The sequence below is a fragment of the Accipiter gentilis genome, chromosome 4, assembly GCF_929443795.1.
Source record: "Accipiter gentilis chromosome 4, bAccGen1.1, whole genome shotgun sequence".
Taxonomy (NCBI): Eukaryota; Metazoa; Chordata; class Aves; order Accipitriformes; family Accipitridae; genus Astur; species Astur gentilis.
Window position 1 is genome coordinate 31,244,781 of NC_064883.1, and position 15,279 is coordinate 31,260,059.

The 15,279-nt window shown below is 35.6% G+C and overlaps 1 protein-coding gene across 9 annotated transcripts in view; it reads right to left on the reverse strand.

Annotated features, from left to right (window-relative positions):
• Positions 1-15,279, reverse strand: part of ZNF438 (zinc finger protein 438) — a 54,747-nt gene that overhangs the window by 15,961 nt on the left and 23,507 nt on the right. For 6 of the 9 annotated variants that reach the window (XM_049798404.1, XM_049798408.1, XM_049798401.1 and 3 more), the window contains 2 exons: positions 5,896-6,128; positions 4,506-4,562 (listed from right to left, as the gene is read on the reverse strand). In XM_049798404.1, coding sequence (XP_049654361.1) covers positions 4,506-4,533 — 28 coding nt within the window. In that variant the 5' untranslated portion in view covers positions 4,534-4,562; positions 5,896-6,128. The remainder of the gene's footprint in view (positions 1-4,505; positions 4,563-5,895; positions 6,129-15,279) is intronic. The other 3 variants (XM_049798409.1, XM_049798402.1, XM_049798407.1) reach the window with 1 other exon arrangement.

Here is a 15,279-nt window from a genome sequence, read left to right on the forward strand (position 1 = left end):
AACAAACAATTAATTCACCACTTTGACTCAATAGAGCAAATATATTTTACTTGAAGCACTAAAAGCACCTGTATGGTGACTTCTGTCGTACAAACCTCGGAAAGTGCTCCCTCATTAAAGACGAGCAGAGGCTCAGAAGACTGTCAGTCTTGACCTGGCCCATTTTGAGTCTTCCCCAAAGAAAGGGGAAATCATTCCCCAAAGAAAGGGTTAGAATATAGAACACATTGTTAAAGTTCGATGATAGCTAGAAAGTATTATCTAAGGGATTTTCTAAATAGCTCATTTCTTTTGAAAATTGCCTAAGTGACCTAACTTTTGAATGGGGAATCTCTGTCCAGGTTTTTTTGTTTGCTCTAGCTGTCCCCCCTTTTCTTTCATCATGACCCAAATTTCTTCAGAAAAGGACTCTATAGCTCTGGCTGACATACACAAAACACTGCAACCTGTAGCCAGTTCCACTAAGGATTAAAAAGAAGAAAATAAAGATTAAAAGAAACAAAAATAAAGATTAAAAAAAACAAAAATAAAGATTAGAGGATCTCCACAGTACTTCATATAGATATGTATATTTTTTCAAAGACAGACACAGCCCTGTAGAGCATAAGAAAACTAAAACGTCTTCAGAAAGACTATGGTCCTGGCTAGGAAGACATCAGTTTTCAGAACATATAAAATTATCACTTGTTGCTGAACCTGGACATAGCCAGGCATTTCTGGCAGCAGGATGGAGCAGAAAACACTCTTAATTACAGTATCTGGGTGTTTTTCCTCCCCCTGTGCACGATTACAATTATTTGCAACGCTTATTGGCGTTGCTAAGCCTGCCCACGCTAGCCACTGTATTGTTTAAAGGCAGCACCGGTTCTCAAAAGAAGGTACTGGATGTGCTGTAAAGGAACTGATTGAACACACTGCTGATAAGTGACAATTTATCAGTAACAGGTGCCAAGATGCGAGGGAATTAAACCGGAACGCAGTCAACAGGAACGCAGGCCAAGGATGATATCCTTAACTTGCCATGTGCCGAAACATCAGCTCTCTTCTAATTAAATTCCCGTGTAGCGGGCGGGCGCCGGCAGACAAAGGAGCCCCTTGGCGCAGAGTCCAGCAGGGGGAGTCGGGCGCCCGTCACCGCTGCCTCCGGCCTCCGCCCGAGCCGGGCGAGCCCTGCCGCGGCACTTGCCGTTCCTTCTCTGAAGCGCCAGCTCGGCTTCGGTCTGCGACTCACGTCGACTACCCTACAGCAATCTGCAAACAACAGAAAGGCTGAACTACTTGCCTAAGAATTTTGTCACGCTAAATATGGCTTCTAGTACAAAATCCCCAAGGTCATGAAATCTGTTACAGCACTGCACGCAGCCTCTGAACAACTCCGTGACGAGTTATTATTTCAAAATACGCTACCTTTGCAAACTTTTCAGTCAATTCAATGGCATGGATAAACTTGAGAACATCTTAAGGAAAGCAGGTGAGCCTTTCTGTTAACAGCAATCACTTCTATTAAACTATTTAGGATCTTCTATGAGTGCAGTACAATTTTTATGCAAAGAGATTTTTTTGAAGTCCTTTACTGATTTTGTGTTAATCTAGTTAACGTCCCAAACAACACGTCCATGTTACTAAAAACATCGGTATTTATAACAGATGTTCTCCTTTTGGTCAACATCTGAAAACGAAGCCCTCTTACCAACATATTTTCCCATGCCAAGCAATACCCTGAAATCTTTGTCAAACTTCCTTGCTTTCATCATTGCTTAGCTCATCACACAAGCCATCTGCATAAATAAAGATGTAAGCATCTGCTCTACGGCAAATGGTCTCAGGGGCAGATGTTTTTATCCTTGCATTCATGTCACTGGCTTGGATACATTATTTGAACAGATGTACACAATCTGAAAGTGTCGTGTCCCACAGTGAAATGTCTCCAACTGCTTTCTATCAAAGTACATAAATGCTATTTGCACCTGCATTTATGTTAATGATATAAAGGCAGCAGGGGTTCCAGCAAAGCGAGAGTTGACGCTAAAGAACACATTTACACGGCTAATTGAAGTTTGAAATCTCCCAGCACCAAATGACCATACTAACGTGATACAAAGTGTACTAAACTATACAATGATTTTTTTAAAAGCTAGATGGGGTTTTTTTGAATTAAAATAAACATACTCAAGGATCAAAACTATGATTTCAGCCTGTGGTATACTTCTCCAATGTATATTTAAAAAAGACAAAAATGTATTAAATAAATTCCTAGATAAACCAGGACAGCCTTATATTTTGCACAATAATTGGACAAGATACACAATTATTTCATGTTAGAGTCATCTAACAAAAAAGATTTATAAATCTGACAAAGCCAAAGGTATTTCAGTTCTCTAAGGCACACTGGTATTTTATGTCACTATGAAGCACTATAAAAAAACCTAGCACTCGCTCAACATGAGTGTGAATGACAGAATATGATGCTTCGATGATAATTTCACAATTCCTAGGAAAAAACTAAAATCTTAGAAGTTAAATATTTATCATTACTCAGAAAAGTGCATCTGTTTGAACACAGAGTTACAACTGCTTGTTCTATAATCACCTTTCTTATAAAATATTTTAAATTGAGAAAAACACCCATGCCCTGAAGTAGTATGTATCCAATTACAGAACTCCTGCCATCACATGACAAATGGTGGCAGTGAAGGGTTTATGCTGTCACTCAAAGAACTTGCACTAACCATTACTTCCATACTCAACTGAAAAATAACAAGCAATTTCAAAGTATAGAAAGACTGACAAAAATGCTATACTGAATGTAACTGATGGATAGGTTCTCCTTCCAATACCATTTATTTTCAAACCTTTTATTTGTAAGAAATATACCAATGTTATAGTTGTACATAAATCATTATAAATTGCTAATAGCCTCAACATTTTCGAAGTGCCATAACACATTTAACAAACAAAAGTGATGCTTCATACAAGGACAAAAATGAGTGATAGTAAAAAGAAATATACAAAGACTACTATATTTGTAAAATATTAAGATTTCACACTGAGATAGCTCTTGGTCAGGATCTGGTTATGATTTCTAACATGAACCCTCACTTCAAAAGTTTACAACACGGCTCTTATAATTTACTCTGGGTGCAAGTTGATAGCAGGATACTGACTGGAATAGATTTCTGTTAAGAAAAAAAACGCTTCAAAAAATCTCAAAGCAAATGATTCATCAGTTTCAAGTTTGCAAACAGCTTCACAGTCTATATTCTCCTCCTGTTATTCAGAAATGGCTTTAACATAAAGATAACACATTCAATTTGACTACAACAGTGGTCAAATTCCTGTTATTTAGAAGAAAAATTAAATTAAGGTTTTTAAGTATTAGAATTAAGTATCTCAGTTATAAGCATACGGACGTAAAGCACACTGCAGGGTGGATAACTTTACACAACAGTAAGTACTGTCTTCCTTGAAAGAATAGTCCCATTAGACTCAGAACTCATCAACTAAGATCAATTTGCATGACATCCTTCTGGAATAGCTTCCTCAGAATTATTACAGTATCATAAAAATACTCAGTCTTCACAAAACAGGTAAAGTATAAACTTACATGACAGTAAAAGCTCAAGGCTTCAAGTTAAGTAATATATAGTGCTTTTCTTAATTAACATAAGTACTAACAATGGAAACTTAACTGACAACCTGCAATGGTTCTGAAAGGTCCATTAGAGCTTATGTCATATTCATCAAACATTCACTCACATTTAAGAAGTATCATTAAAAATGACATTCAAGTTAAAAATCATATTTAAACATTAGCATGATGACACAGATCAAAAGGGAAAGGAAATAAAAGTTATGGCTGCACATTTAAAGGCTTGGGAATACACAATTGCAGCACAAATACCCTTACTAATAATGGAGGGAAAAATTCAAGACGCTAACCCTACTAAAAACTAAATCAACAGAAGATGACTTCTAAAAAGACAAAACATAGAAGAAATATAGTTAAACACAAAAAATGTTAGTAAGGATAGGAATGCTACAGAAAAAGCATTTAAAATCTAAAAATCTAAGTTTATATTTAGAAAATACTTACGTTCTTGTTTGTGCTAGTCTTGTAGCATAACTTGCAAAGAGATTTAACCCCCAATTATATGGGGGTCCAATATGACAATGATTTTCAATTATTTGAGGATAAAAAAATTATAATAAACCCTGAACACTTAATTCTGCTGAAGCAGACAAGAAGCAGATTTATATATTTCAAGTTTCAACTATAGGTGTTAACAGTAATTCACAATGTCCTAAAGAAGAAAATAATCTTAGCTGTTGCAATTGTTTAAAGTGATAAATGCTGCAAAATAATGGCTTTTTTTTTTTTTAACCATATTAGGGTAGAATAGTAGACATGAGTTATACAGTGATTTATTAATGATGATGATATTTCTTACACATTTTGAATCACAAGCATCCAATTTCACAAAAAAAGTACAGGAATTATACTGTACCTGCAGAAAAAGTTAACGGATTCTGCATTATGCCCTTTAATAGTTACGACAACGTTCCTGGAAAGAAGAAATACAGATACTTAGAAATTCTGCTAATTTTTCATAAACAACAAAATATATAAATAGGACAACAGCCATAGTTTTCTGAAATTGTATTTCAGAATGGATCCCAGTATGCCCATACCTCATGCAAAACACCACCAAAGTTTTAAACCAAGTGTTTCTCTGGATCACACATACCCTTATATGCACTCTCCATATTTCAACACTGGGTACAACTAACTTAGGCTTCTTGTAATTGAAAACCACCACTAAAGCCAGAAAAGAGGACATGTAATGTAATGAATTCCAATGTCACAATGCATTCTGAAGAATCACAATGTAGGGTTAAGCAATCATTTTCCTTCAAATATCTGACTGCATGGATCCCATATAACTGACTGGCAAGCAGGATCTTCCATGGATGCTACAATATTAGCTTGCATTTGTGAAGCATACACTATACTGCCACCTCTCCTGAATCTGACGTTGGTACTTATCGCAAAATTTGATGCATAATGTTTGACATAAAATAGCATTACATCAAGTGGCCACCCAGTAACTTCAGAGTTGGCTATTTCTTTCCAGTGCAGTCAGTGTGTTACTTAAGCTTTGGTCAAGTGTGATTCAACTGTCAAGTAAGAAAGACACAGTACAATATAAAGACAATTCAAAACAACATTATTATCCACTTAGATTTTCTTTATCATAAAATGGTCTAGCTTTTGGAATGGCTGCATAATAATTTGGTTTGGTTGAACACCACTAACATGTTAAAAGTCACACAGGGTATAAAACTCTTGTTCTCCTGATGCAGTTGAAGGCTTTGGGAAGGTAACATACAAGTCCATTAACCGACACAGGTGGAACTCCAACTACTTGGGGCTTTACTTGGATCTAGGCTTTCATCCCAGTGCGTATCTATAACATTTCCCATGAGCAGAGCCAGCTGTGCCAATGTGGTGTTTGCTTAATTTCCTGGCCAATTTAAGAGCCGGTAGAATCTTACATAAAGAACATTCCAGACAGGAGCTCAGAAGCCCCCTTCTAAGCACAAGAAGTACCAAAAGATTGGTTTGGGATAAATAAAAAATAGTTAGGACAAATTCTGATGCAATTACCAAACACAAAAATAAGTCTTAAATATGTTTCTTTACTATCATACAATTGACTCTCAAAAAGCAATGGAGACATTCCAGGAAGAAGATGGTTCTGTAGGCAGCAGTAAAGTATAAAAGAGACAAACTCAATTCAATTTCCAGGAAGTTCAATATCAAAGCATAGAAGAAAATCGAGTGTGGCTGCTGTGAGAAGACCTCTCACACAGCAAACAGGTGAGGCTCTTTGGTACCTGTATCTTCTGTGCTGAGCCATATGTAATAAGAAGCTCTTGTATGTCAACCAGCACCTCCTGGCACAGGTTTGCAGATGCGTATCAGCAGATCCCAGGCTGCCTCAAAGAGCCTCTGTCCGTGGTACTTAAGCAGTCAACCTCTGATCTCTCAGAACCAGTATACAAACAGATGTCGGCTCATCTACTTGTAGTTTCACGTCGTGGTAACATATAGACAACTCCCTCTTAACCTACAAGAATGGAACAGACCACACTGATGTAATTTTGGAATGGCAAAACACTTCTAGGAACCAGCATGGATTTTCAACTTGTCACTCAGTCTAAGAGATCCTTCTTTAAGGCCTTATTGCTCAACAAGATCTTTTTTCAGAAACAAAGTCAGAAGTTTTTCCTCCACGTCAGGATTTCCAACACTTGAAAACATACTGAAGTAGTTATAGAATGCATATTCTTGTAAAAAACAATGTAAGAAATTATGTGCAAATGAAGGCTCTCAAAATTATTATTCTGAAGTCACACAGGTTTTCATGGTCCCTCCCAGTTGTAAGGAACATTTAAAAGGATGCCCCACTTATGGTTACTACTTCCTCTTAGAATTACAACAAACAAACCAGACTTCACGATACAGATCAATAATTCTTAGAATACCATGTGGAAATACAAGCTCCACATCTTCTTCCAAGCATTCACAAACCCTAACACTAGGAGAGAATATTGGACCATACAAATCCAAACATTTTGTACAGGCATCTCTGATCTGAATTCAACGCTAAGTGCAGTAAGATAATGGTCTTGATCTAGAAAATCCAGTGCTTATTTGACAGACTAGTACATTGATCAGCTACTGCCAATTAAAAAAAAAAAAGTATTTCTCAAATTAATTTTTCATCTTATAGCCATTCATGAGTATTTTTTAAATTGTTGTTATGCCAAAGAACTTTCACTGCCCTTTATTTTTGCAGATACTTAATCAAGTAACTTTCCTTTTTGGAAAAACTGAACAGCTCAAGATTTTGAAGTCAGGGAAAGCTGCTTCTTACCATCCCTTCAATTTTTTCTATCCATCGTTATATGTATAACTGTATTAAAGCGTATTTTCTTTGAATACAAATACAGTTTACAATGCAAACCACATAACTTTGTGTCACGGTCCTGTCCACGTTTTACACTATTTTCAAATTTATCAACAGTGATACTCTCTTATTGATTGCTGCCTGGTGCTACTCTTGGAACCAGTCCCACCACAACTTGACAAGTATAATGATTCATGTTCCTTTCTCACTGACAGTTTTTGACAACTTTCAGCCAACTTGTAACATTTGTCAGATATAAATATATGTAGATATTAAGTGTTTAGGACATGCATCAAACTGCAGTCTTATAAAAAAGTTCTGAAATTCTGAATCAATGCACAGTATAGAAGCTGAAGAATAACATCTATACAGCTACCTATACCTGCCCTCAACAGAACCGATTTTCTTTTTGATTTGACTGTAAATCTGGCTTGGCATGACTACTTCCCATAAAAAACACATTGATGGTCAAAAAAGAGCCACACTTAGAAATAAAATTATTAACTAAATTTTTTACCTGTTTTACACTCTTATGTCCAGAACAAATTTTAGGTTGGACACCACTAATAATTCAGGATGTCCTGTTGTTTTTATTGAATACTGAGGAGGCAAACATTCTTATAATCCTCGTTGATTACATTTGAGTCCAATACTGGTTCTTTCCAAATACAGAAGACATTTATTATTTCTATCTGGCATTATCATCAGTTTTTCTCCACCTGAGAGCCTAGCCCAATGATAAAACTTTTTAAATTCTCTATAATCTTAAAATCCGTTTTGCTCAGTTTGTAACTCTACCATAGGGCAATAGATAAAACATTCAAGTTGCAGTACTCCAGAACTCAAACCAGTTCTCTTGAAATCTGCTGCTGACTGGCCAGAGATGAAAAGAAATCTAATAGATTTTCAAGTGGAGTGGAAGTTGGACAGAATTAAAAAGTAAAATTTATCTTATTGCCACAAAATAAGTTCTATCATGCCTATACTACTCCTTATGTTACCACAGAATGAAGGGATAAATGAATTTTCAACCAGAAGCAGCAAAAATACCAAATAAACTGGAAAAAACTACACTATAAATTGGTCTTTAACAATCAAAGGAAGCAGAGCTTATACATGTAATAATGTAAAAGCAATTTTCACAGAAAGATACCCACAGGTCTTTTATATGAAACTTGTGTCCTTATAGACAGTCTGAATCTGAATATCAGGTGAACCCAATTAACCTAATTTGATGCTTGTCCATACCAAGACATTTATTTTAGATGTTACACAAAATCCTTTAGGATACTACACAGAAAACGATAAATAGGCTGTAAAGGTTATGACATTAATTTTACTGTCATTCTCATGCTTTAAGCAGGCATCAAAACTAAAAATCTCATCCTCTGGGAAGGAAGAACTATCTGAAAGTAATTATAGGACTCATTATCATAACAGTATTAAACGAAACGACTATGACCCTAACTGAATTTATTTTTGGTACCTTTTGTTAAAAGAACAAAGCTTCTCAATGATGACTGCACCTTCTAATGCAGCGAACATTAGTTCAGGTACTGGAAGAAAGCATTAAATCAAATCTTATAATTTCATATTAAGCTTAATTATGAATTTTCAGTTAAAACTAGGTATATAGAGAAGTGTTGGTTAAATATTATTATGTAATTTCATTTCAGAAGGAAAACATTCAGCTAAAAAGAAAAATTAAATACTTAGTACAGTTTAGAAAGATGTTCTCCTAACAGAAGCCCATGAAATGTCAATTTATATTTCAATAGCAATTTTATTCACTTCATTTTTCACACCTGTTCTTTCACATACTGTGCCATCTTGTAAATGAGAGTGCCATGCAACCATTTCCCCAAATTTAGAAACTTTTCAGCAGGAACCAAGTTCCCCCAAAAGCACAAATGAATCGTATCAGCATATCTTCCAGAAAAGTTAGCAAAATCCATTGGTATTTAAAGGATGAAATTAATGATTAAAACATTGAAGCTACACAAAAATGCTGAGGAAGGTAAAAGTGACAGACTTAAAGATTGACTAGTGCAACACACAAAAGCATTTGTTCAAGCAAGTATATTTGCCAAAAGCCTGCAGTGCTTGGCTACTTTATAAAATCAAGCACAAGGCATTAAGCCAATTTGTTTTAAAAATAAAAAACCCCTCCAGAACCCCAAACCTCAATAACCAAGCAATAGCTGATTTGCATTTCTGAGAAACTGCAAAAATATTCTGCATTTCACTATCCAGATCTTCAGTTGCAGAAGTCTGATTTATTCTTATTCAAAATTTTCTCTTTTAAATCATTTTCACATTAGGATTTCATCCTACATCAGTAGATCCTCATCCTCCTATATCCAAAGAGATATGCATGTAGTCACAAACAACAGCTTTCTTAGAAGAGAAATTACACACTGCTTATGCTTCCATACTTAGGTAATTAATCAGGGAGAAATGTGTGTCCGTGGCAGAATTCTATTTGGCTGAGCCCATTAGGTGACTTCAGCAGACAGCCAAAAAGAAACAGAAGCCTCCTTGCATCTGGTCACTTTTCCCAGTACAAACCCAGCAGAACCTAAAACCCAGGCTATTTTTAAATTTTTGGTCATCCTATGAGATGGACCAGTCTGAGCGCATTTCCTGAACTTGAAGCCTTATATGCACTGAACGCCACAGTGGCAATCCTGGACAAAAATTCTTCCCTTCATACAATGTTAGGTGATGTATAGAATGGTTGGCTGGCATGCCTACACTATGCCCATCTGTCAGAGTGGAACTGTGCCTACACGACAGGTTCTATGCTACTTTCAATAACATGTTGCTGATAATAAAAGCTTATTTGTGAAACAACATAGGGCAACTTCAACGTTTGGCTTAAAATAAAAAGCAAATGGAAAGTGATTGCTTTGCTTGAGGAGATAAATCTTTTGAAATCAACTTCTAAGGTTTTTCAATTGTATGAATAAAGCTAGCACATACACTGCAAAAAATGAGGATGTTCCGCACATTTTCTACTATTGTAAACAGCCCAGCATACAGTCTCAGTAATTCTTATTTTACAGCTACAGCTATCTCCAAGAGAGCAAATTCAAGGACCTGAGAAAAAATTTATAAAAGCTAAGTTTCTCAAAAGGGCTCCTGGGAGAAGAGAAGGCTAAAGAAGGAGCAATATCGATTCTTCATTTTATGAAATGTATGTGTATCAAATAAATCGTAGTTGAACAGTTTTCATGACTGTAAATAACCCCAACCATTTTCCATTTGAGAAAACAACTTCATTCTGAAGAACTAAAAAAGAAGAGCAAGGAACAGCACGGTTGCTATTATGCCTAATATTAGAAAGTTCATAGAATGCAAAAAATAACACTTTTTTCCAAATTTCCAATTTAAAATGATAGATTGTCATTTCATGTTTTCCTTAGTAAATACCTTCTCAGTAGTACTGATTTGAATGCTGCAAACTGGAGTTCTGGGTAAGTTCCACATCTGTATTAGACACCTTTGCTATTATATGCTGTATTAAAAGGTCAAAGCTTCTGATTTTAAAACTGTCTTGGATCTTACTGTTGTGAAAGTAACTGTGAAATGATGAATCAGTACCAATTGCTACATTTTGTTCTTGATTCTTAGGGTAGAGGGAAACAATAGTTCTGGAAAATACAAACTACTCATTTCATTTTTATAAGATACTACATGAAATCAATGCTGTCAATAGTTCTGACAATTTAAATTCAGATTAATTTAGTATTTTAAAGAATCAAGAAACAGAAACAGCTAGCACTCTTACTTGGCAATGACTACTCTAGAATTTACTTTAAAATTAAAACCGTGCAATTCCTTCTACTCCCAATACCCCTGCCCCACATTATCCTAGTCCTAAACTAAGCATTAATTTATTGTTTGGGTCCAAACTGCTAAGAAGTTTTGTCAGGATTGTCAATAATGCAGTTTGATAAGACACTATCTATGTATCTTACAATTCTGTTAGTAATATGTAATGTCATTCATAGTAGAATTGCAGTACACCATTACGGTTTTCAGTTTGCAATGCCTGATTAAATTGTGAGACTTTTTGACTTTGCCGTTGTTCATAATTAATGACTGTTTCAGTCTAAAAAGGACAGAATACATAATTTATCTTTCACTATGTATCTGCTGCAGTATATTAGCTTTCTTTTCATAGATAAACAATATCACAAATACTAAACAGTGATTTCATTGCAGTTATAATAAAATTTACATAACTTTAGACAAACATCTGCAATTGTGTACACAGGTACTCACATGATCATTCAGGTTGACAGGGACTGTGCCAGGTCATCCCAACCAACCTCCTTGCTTAAAATCAGGGTCAACACTGCACTTAGGGCTTTGTCCAGATGGGTCTTAAAGACCTCCAACCTCAACAAATGCCTTTCAGAAATCAAATTATATTTACCACTTGACAACAAAGGATAGCCTGAAAAATCACATTAACATTGGATCTATGTATATAGGACAGATTGTTCCAGCAATTCCTGCTGCAATGCTCTGACCACACTTCAGAATTAGCTAAAAAGGTACTCAAAAAACCCCTTCCTCTATTTCATTCTACACTGAAGGATTAAAGAGAATTTGACTATCTTTTAAAAAATTGCCATACATACTTTTTATTTATTTGCTCTTACACTACAGATAAACAGGTTATTTCAAAGAGTAGAATTCGGTTAACGTATGACAAAGGTACCAATCAAAATTATTAAAGATGACTAAAGGAAAGACCAAAAAAAACATTACTTGGACATTACTTGCCTTTTTCCATCTTTCTCAACTTTGACATTTGAGGAACAATCTATTACTGGTAGCATAACAACAATTTTCCAGTGAAAATGAAGTTTTAAGATTCTGTTAATTACCAATTTAGACTACGAAAATGACCAGCCAGGACTGCAATGCTGAAAGGAGACCAAGTGTTCTGTTTTCTTAATTTGGTAGTCCTAACATTTTTAGAGATATTCGATACCTCAGAACTTACACATAGTCAAAATGTATTTGAATGTCTCAGATAACACAATCCTAAAAATTCCATTAATAATTTAAGAATTAAGACAAGAGTATGACACATTCACCTGCACAATCTGACTGATTTAAGTTTGAAATGTGGCACTGAAGTCTCTGCCAAATCATAGCTGGCCCTTAAGTTATGTAAAGACTAAACAAGAAACAAACAATCCCTCATGACTTCTTCCATTTTGACTATGGTATTTTGGGTTATTTGGACACTAACCTGAATTCCTCAGGTGACTAAAATAAGATAAAACGTATGTCATTCAGGAAGGATTTTGTACAGGGTTTTTATCATTTTAACAGTCTGAGCATGTTGTTAATGTTCTACTTCAAAGAAAGGTAACCAACAGCTGACAAAAAGCAAAAAAACCCACTCCAAACTTTGCAATTCTGACTCAAATAATGGAATTATTTCTGACTTTACAGCTGCAAACTTGAGCGTAGTACTAAATTTTGCCATGGTACTAAATAAGTAAGCATCATCTATATTTGTTTTTATAAGAATTTCCATTACGGAGTTTCTTAAACAGTGAGCTAGACAGCTTTCAGTCAGGAAGCTATATTCTGACTTTTACATTTGTGCAGCAACATGCCCCATACAAAAAATACACTACATTTTAAAAAGTAACTTCAATGTGTCTTATTCACAGACACAAGCAAAACAAGCATTCAAGAACTGAAAAAAAAAATAAAAAAAAATAAAAGGACCTTACTATTACATGGCATAGAGGACAAAGTGAGAAGGCAAACCTATGCCTTTGCCTGATCAAGCAATAAATGAGCTAGGCCAAGATGGTATGGATTTCCAGGATGTTAAAATTCAAACTGCCTATTGACTAATGACTTTTAAGAGAAAGTCCCCCCGCAAACGGGCTCACCTGTAACATACATATTTCTAAGGCAGAAGTTAGAAAAACAAAGAATAGAAAAAGGGTATTAGTGCCCCCACCCTCCCCAAAAAGTAACACTGCCGAATGCCTAAGACCAATCAAAACATAATAGATTCTATGGACTAATTTCTCTCAACCAAAAAAGCTCTTAGTAAGAATTACACACTGAAATATTTAATTTTATACATTGAAGGAAAAGGCCTGTTTTCTTCAGCTGAACTCAAAAATAACCTCCAAATTCTACAGAAGAATTCCCTTGAGAATGTTTAACTGTTGTGAGCACAGTCCTTGCAGATTTCCCTGTACTAAAAATATACCAGATAACTCATCAGATGGTGTACTAAGAACTGTTTTGACTGGTTTTGTTCTACACTGATTCTACCCCCAAACTCTGGCTCTAACACTGCTAACCTAGACAGTGTTTCAGGGCTAAGGACCATTTTTCTAGACAGCTAAGTGTCCAGTACATTTTAAGAAGACATATACTTTTAAAACCAGCAACAGAAATATAAAAGTTGGATTTTCTTAATGATGCTGAACATTAAAAACATTGCCCAACTATGAATTATATCCTGTGTTTCCAAACATAATCCTGCTCACCACAAAGGAATATGTACTTAACAGATCACACTTTAAAAACCCATAAAAATCTAATGACTGGTGTGAGCAACTTAAATCCTATATGACTTCCACGTTTACTGCCTCCTAAGCATATAATAAACTATTCTCCATTGGAAGAATAATCAAATATTAAGTTTACAAATTAGAACATAATCTCACTGAAACACCCTCATAAACCTCCGTTCCAAGTTTAGTGCAAAAATTAAAAGGTCACATTTTATGTAGGTTCTGTGACAGTAACTTGGATAAAATTCATATTTGTAGATAAAAAGAATTCCCAACACAGCACCAATGTAGTCATGTAGTCAAAATTATCTTGAAAAATGAAGGGCAGTTCAACTTCCACAGCCAAAGAAGTGGACTACAGCTGTAGAACCCTTGTGAAAACTGCAGTAAGGGAAGCAACGCCTGGCTGTGTGCTGAGCACATGCAGAGGATGCAGCATCTTCCCGCTCTGCTGCTGCTGTGCCCAAACTATTTCATACAGACCCCAGCAGAGAAGTTCAGCTGTTTGCCCACATTCTTTGCTCAAACGGTCATAACGCTCTCATTTTCCGGGAAAGGACTGTCACTGCTTCAATGGATTCTCCTGCATGGAATGCCCCAATTCCCTGGTTGGGAGCTCCCAGAGGTCTGACCCAAATGACAAAGCAACTGCTGGGCCAAAGTGACCAATCTATCACTTATTTTAAGAACAATCAGAAGATAACAGTATATTTTCTAGTCAATCTGGTATAAACACATTCCTTAACACCAATCATAAAATTTAGTTAGACAAAAATATTCCCCAGGCTTATCTAGATTTGGTGACATTGCTTGACTGATTAGGATCCAGAAGCAACAGTGGCTGTTGTTCAAACTGGCACACCATACACCATGCAGTATACAGGACATTTGCAAGACAAAGTGCATATCCATATTCTATGATTTACTTAAATGATACCTTTCTTGCAGGATTTATTACAGTCTGTCAGCACAGTGTTACTGATGAAACATACCTTATGACAAAAACCTTCACACAGATAAACATACAAAAAAGAATAAATCAAAGTCTAACCTGTCCTAATTCACTGCCTTCATTCACTTATCTTGTGGTGCTGTTTTCATTGTGCAAATAGTCCTTGCCAATATAATTTTCATTTTCATAACCACCACCCTGTTTGTTGTTTGAAAAACGTTAAAGGCATAGAGCTTCAAAGACTATCGGACATACTTAATGAAGTGTCCTCAAAACATGTTCATGGAGAAAAAATGTGAAATAAACATGTCAAAATTATTCCTGGCCACTATCCAGCAACCAGCTGTGGTGCACAGACTATGCTAACCCTGGGAACATTCTTCTTTCTCTATGGGCCTCCAGCTTTGCCTTCTGTTCCTAAGGATATTTGTATTCCTAATTCATTCAGTTAAATCTCAAACTAAGCAAGACCAAACTGAATTAGTACTTCAAGAGAAAAACAATTAAGCATGACCAAGCTTTTAAATCAACTATGTTTTTGTGGTTTGACACACAGTACCTTTCTGTAATTTCCCATAAAAACCATGCTGTGGGACACCTATACTGCTTGAGTCAAGTCTTTAAATTCTAGTACTGAAGGTCCGCTCACTTAGGGTAATTAAATAACCAAACATCTATTTTTTTGATTAGTGGCACTAATTCCTACATTATGGCCAAACTCAAACTTTGGTAGTCATATTCAGTATCTCTAAATTTCAGTAGAGTTTTAACTATTTGAGACACTGCTCAA